This window comes from Sinocyclocheilus rhinocerous, unplaced genomic scaffold (genome assembly GCF_001515625.1).
Source record: "Sinocyclocheilus rhinocerous isolate Xijiao unplaced genomic scaffold, SAMN03320098_v1.1 scaffold939, whole genome shotgun sequence".
Classification (NCBI taxonomy): Eukaryota; Metazoa; Chordata; class Actinopteri; order Cypriniformes; family Cyprinidae; genus Sinocyclocheilus; species Sinocyclocheilus rhinocerous.
In genome coordinates, this window is record NW_015665397.1 from 569,561 (window position 1) to 575,560 (window position 6,000).

At 35.5% G+C, this 6,000-nt stretch overlaps 1 protein-coding gene across 1 annotated transcript in view; it reads left to right on the top strand.

Annotated features, from left to right (window-relative positions):
- Positions 1–6,000, top strand: part of LOC107731350 (dedicator of cytokinesis protein 2-like) — a 45,047-nt gene that overhangs the window by 37,383 nt on the left and 1,664 nt on the right. Inside the window, exons 22-24 of the mRNA XM_016542404.1 lie at positions 4,011–4,119; positions 4,258–4,313; positions 5,106–5,212. Of these exons, the coding sequence (XP_016397890.1) occupies positions 4,011–4,119; positions 4,258–4,313; positions 5,106–5,212 (272 nt within the window). The remainder of the gene's footprint in view (positions 1–4,010; positions 4,120–4,257; positions 4,314–5,105; positions 5,213–6,000) is intronic.

The following is a 6,000-nucleotide window of genomic DNA, read 5'->3' on the forward strand; positions in this document are numbered from 1 at the left end:
GAATAATCAATATAATAGGACAGACCAGGGCAACAAAACACACCTGTCAGTCACATGTTCCAATACTTTTGGTCACATGAGCAATGGCTGGGTTCAAACAAAAAGTGCTATCTTCTAAGTTGTGTATCAGATCCAGATGTAAATACCTGGAAATAAAAGCTGAAATGTTGATCTCTTGTCTCCTATTCATCTTTTGATGTCAAACCCAAATGTTTTCAGTCTACATCAAAAATAGCGGAATTGGCCTCACTGTTCCAATACTTTTGGAGGGGAGTGTATGTGCATTACTAAACCCTGATCTGATTTTTCAGATTGAAGTAGAAATTTTTTCACCAGCTTTACCATGCAAAAATCACAAGCACAGTCTCTTTCTCCCTCTGTCATGCATCTCTGTTCGGAGTAACAGTGAAGCTCCTTTGATGCAGTTATTGCAAGCAAAGGATTTGCAACTAAATATTAAGTCTTATTCCCTTTAATCTAGTTTGAGTCAATCTGTTCCAATAATGTTGGACTTTTGGTCACTGGGTGGGTTCAAACAAAAGGTGCTATCTTCTAAGTTGTGTTTATCAGATCCAGATGAAAATACCTGTAAATAAAAGCTGAAATGTTGATCTCTTGTCTCCTATTCATCTTTTGATGTCAAACCCAAATGTTTTCAGTCTACAGCAAAAATAAAGGAATTGGCCTCACTGTTCCAATACTTTTGGAGGGGAGTGTATATATATATATACATATATATATATATATATATATAATGTGTGTGTGTGTATGTTTATATTTTCAGTTCTAATTTTACTTTTATGTGCTTCTGTCATTTTTATCAGTTTTTTAAAATATTACTATTTGGGTTTAATTAATGTTTATTTCAGTTTTAATGTTTATTTCCACTTAAATTTACTGGACATGCAAACATGCAAAAATCAATTAAATATACAAAGCAGCTTGTGATCTCATAACTAAAATAGCACTGCAACATAACCAGCATTTCACAACTAATCAGATTTGATGTTTATATTGCATTCAGACCTGACTTTTAAGTGATTTTGTTGAGGTTGAAGTGTGTCGGTTTGCATGCATATGCGTTTCTGGGTAGGTTTATTGATTCTAGGAAATGTACATCTATTTGTCTTGATGACAGTATATATGCGTCTTTGTTTTGTGAGCGCGTGTGTGTGTGTGTTTATTGTAGTGCGTGTTATTGTGTGAGGTCAGAGGTGGCGTATTAACTGTGGCTCTCATGTGGATTAGTGGAACAATGCTTCAGTAATCACGTCTGTTCTTCAGCAGTACCGCGGTAAATACTGTCGTGTGTTACAGCATAATCTCCACCCTCAGAAACCCCACCGACTATAACATCTGTGCCGAGTTACTCCTGACAGACAGACAGAGAGAGAGACACAACTGACCTGATGGACAGAGACGGGAGAAAACATTAAAAAAGTGCAGAGAGACTGAGAGAGATGAATCTTTAGACTGCGTCTAAAACTTGATTGAAGTTTCAGTCAAAGTCACTGTCATGATCCTCCGCGTCTGTCACCTGAAAGCCTTTCCACTGACTTTAGAGTCGAACAACGTCATAAGTGACCCACAAACTAACTAGACTCATCACCGTCTTTATTGTCCTGACCAGATGCATCGCAATAAAGCCTCAAGCAGTGAAATCTGTCTTCCATGTCATGCGCCGTTCATACATTTAATCACTTTATGGTGTAGTGACTTTTGTGTTGCCTTTGCAAAACCTGGTCACAAGTGGGATGGGTTGGCATTAAAAATATTCAAATTTGATCCAAAGTGAACACTAAAATGAACTAACCACTAAAAATAATGTGTTTGAATAGAAATTATAGCCGTGCTTTATGCATCATATCAGGAACGTCAATTAATTAATGCATGCATCAAATGCATTTTCTGACATGTTTCTTCATGCATTCTGCTAAATGACTAAATGTAAATGCATTATCGTGTGAATATGTCACTTTAATTTTTTGACAAGCAAATGGAAATTTTGTCCATTATGTGGTATTAATCATTTTTTTTAAAACCTTTTTGAATTAATGCCATTATTATTTTTTAACAAAAACCTTTTAACTTATTTCAGCTAGTTGCCAAAGAAACTTTTTTTTATTTAGTTTCACTTGAATAAAATAACTATAACTAAAACTGATATAAAAATGTAATTAAAAAAGCAAAAACTGATAAAAATGACTAAAGACACACAACAAAATAACCAAATCTTTTACTAAAATTCAAATGAAGAAAAAAAAAAAAAAAAAAAAACTGAGTCAAAGTATTAATAAAAGCTCTGATAGCATCTCATTGATACTAAAATGACACTGTTGAGAACACAAGCTCTTTTGATGTAAAGGCCGGAGGCTATTTAAATACATAACAATTAAAAATTACACAATAAATCAAAAAAGGTTATAAAAACAGGAAATTAAAGTGGCTTGAAAGTGAAGCATCATACTGTGTAGTGTAGTTTATAGGGGTGTGCGATATTGACAAAAAATTATATCTCGATATTTTATGGGATTTTATCGATAACGATAATTAGACGATATTTTGCTGAGTGTGTTATTGTGCTGGTACCTTAAGGACTGCCGAAGACAGCTGACTCCTAATGTTTTTAATATTCTTCATATTCTGTGTGGTGGTCAGTTCATACTGATAGAAATTAATCTTTTCCAATAAGTTTAAACTGATGTTTGCATTTTATGGGCATTTTTACCTTTATAAAGCCATTTTTTCTAAAAGTGTCCATTATCGTTTGAGTCAAATTCTTACATTTAATCAGGGAAATAGAATAATAAGACATTTGGGCTGTTACCAAGCAAATTAAATCAACACAGAAGCTGCATCTGAAGTGGCATTTAGATGTATTTACACACATGTATTTTGTTTAATGCAAGACATGAATGCATTTAACCTGCAATTACAAATGCATAAATAATGTTTTGATATATTAAACATAAAACGTTGAATACTGATATTTGAAATGATTTAAAACATGAAAAAAAGAAAAAAAGAAAAAGCCGAAATTTGAAATGAAAACCGCCAGCAGGTGGCAGCAAATCACTGTTAATAAGTGAGTCATTGCGACTGAACCAAATCATTTAAACGGTTGATTCATTCAAGAACGAAACACCGTCATGTTGCTCAGAGACACAAAACAGCACTGTGGCTGTATTCGGAATGATTTTTGTTGGCGAAATAGAGCAAAAACAAGCAATATGGTGTCTAAAACGTAAGTCTCTTAATTAACTTATTGTTTATTGAATTCAATGTCACATTTGTAATCATGGTAATTTTTGGAGAAAAACGGCACTCTTCGTGTGAAATTGAATAACTATATGAAGTGGTATAAATATATAAATTTTCTGCCATCATGTCTTGAATTTGTGATCATTCTAAATGCATTTTAATAGACTGAATCATGCAGTGAAAGAAAACACACTAAATGCGCACACGCACTAGTCTAGACTTCACGTAATGTATGCGTGCGCTCTGTAGGGATGTTTTGAATGGTTTTTGCAAAATACTCGATAATGTCAAATCGCACATCGTTAAAACAACAATTACGATATTATCGCAGACGATATATATCGCACACCCCTAGTAGTTTATATGATAAAATGATCTATATTTTTAAGATATACAATACGTTTAAATTATTTAAACATACATTTGTGTTGCAACTCCTGCACTGGTATACTAGTGTCCTTTTTGGGAAATATTTTGACTGTATGAAACAATGTATACATCACTTACATGCTTTTATGGTGAAAACACTTCTTTTTCATGTCAACTCATTTATTTTGACTATAAACAACCTGGTATCTGTTAACATGGGCACAGAGAAAATGATGCGCCGCTTACACATCTTGTGCGAAACGGACCTGAAGTCCTGGCGGAAAAGGGGTGCAACAGTGTATAAGTGTGCGAATGTGTGATGATGGATATGTGAAATGTATTGCACTGCTCACAAGTGTTCTTTCTTTCTCTTTCGTCAGATTGTATGAAGGGAAGGAACAGGCCGAGTTTGAGGAATCTCTCAAAAGTTTATTTGAGTCGATCAATAACCTGATGAAAAGTGACTACACCACTACACTACTGCAGCAGGTATGAATAGTTGAATTCAGTTTATGAAATATATAGCTATAGCTATATATAGCTGTGTATATAAAGTATGTAGCTATATAGCTGTCAGTACAAAGGAGTCACTTGATACAATAAGTGTCACGAATTAGCTCTCTGAAGTACTTGCCCACAGTCCTGCAAGATGTGGAAACTGTGTTCGATGCTAAACTCCTCAGGTGAGTCTCATAACAGCCTAAAATCTCTAGAACACACCTGATCGGTCTGGGCTGAACTGATGTACTGACAACAGTTTCTACAAGTGCTTGAAGACACTTTAAATGACCGCCATCAGTTTGTGACGTCAGAAATCAATCACCACAAACACACAGACTCTCCTTCACTCTGAAGCTGATGGTCCTTAATACACTTGTCCTCTTACATTTACCTGATCTACTCGAATGCTAATGCTATTATAACTGTAATGTGACTTTAACTAGTTTAGCTGCTCATGCGCTTAACTGAGGCAGATGTCTGATGTCTCGACTTGAGTTTTTGATGAGTTTGAGAAACAGTGGAGCGAGTTTCTCTCATATGGATAGTTTAATTTGAGTGTTTTTATCTAGTTAGAGCCGGGAGTGTGTGTTTAGCTTCAAATGGCGTCTAATTCATCACTGCACACAAAACACAGAACGATTGTTGCGGCTCCGAGAGGGTCGATATGATACAGTAGTTTCTCACAGACCCCGGCGGCGTTCAGACTCGATCAATAAAACACAGGTCACTTTCTCTGCCCTCAGCATTTATTTCTGGATTCATTTTTGCTATTTTTATCTTTTATTCAAGATTATGGATAAAGATCTTCTACAGAAATACAGTATAAACTGACACTTACTGTTGTGCAAAAACCGATTCGATGACAAAATTAGATATTAAGTGCATGAACTGCTTTGAAGCTCTTTAAAAAATGTTGTCAATCGATCTCATTTACTTTTTTAATACCATATACTTTTCTGCCTGTCTGTTTGCAGTAAGCTGTTGTATGATTTCTACACCTGTATTCCTCCGGATAAACTACAGAAACAGAAAGTGGCGTCCATGACTGTGATCGTGGGCAGCAAACTCTTCCACAGACAAGGTAAAACACGCGCTCATGAAAGTCTGAGATGTCATTAAAAATCTGGAGTTTCCCCCCCCTCTATTTACACCTGAAACTATACTGTAAAAAAAGCAACATTTTGAGTCATAAATACTAAGAGTTGTGAATTACTTTAAACTAGGGATGGCAATAATCGGTATCGGAGCGATAAAGCAATTACCTGCACTAGGGGTGCTCCGCTCAGGATTTTTGAGGCCGATCACAGAAAGCAGTATCTGCTGATACGATCACCGATACCGATATTTTTAAAGCCTTCTTTTTATCATGTAGAATTATTTATAGTAAGACTCCAATCAGGAATTTTAGACATTTATTCAGGGCCTGAATTTCATTTTTGAAAATGAATTCCCCTCTTAAATGACTCGTGTGAGAGGGGATTTTTTAGTTTGAGGGGTAGAGGGGGGCATTTTTTAGACATTTTTCTAAAATATATATTTATCTCACCTAAATGTTTGATCATGCACTGCATTTTTGTTTTTACAATCGTGCAATTGTTGCACAATAGCTGACACACAGCGCAAGCCTCATTTTGTGAGCTGTATGTGAGGCGGCCTTTTACACCAGGTTCACACATACTCCGTTTGCAGTGCGCATGTAGTCCATATGTGTGGTACAGAAGCAGCACGGACTGTGCTTTCACACAAGAGTCTGCTCCTGATCTGTGGCTGTTTACCACAAACACAACATTTATCCATTATTTTGATTTTAACTCCAAACATTGTTACTTAAAATGCTTTTTCAGCATTGTGATTCTTCAAACAGTTTTT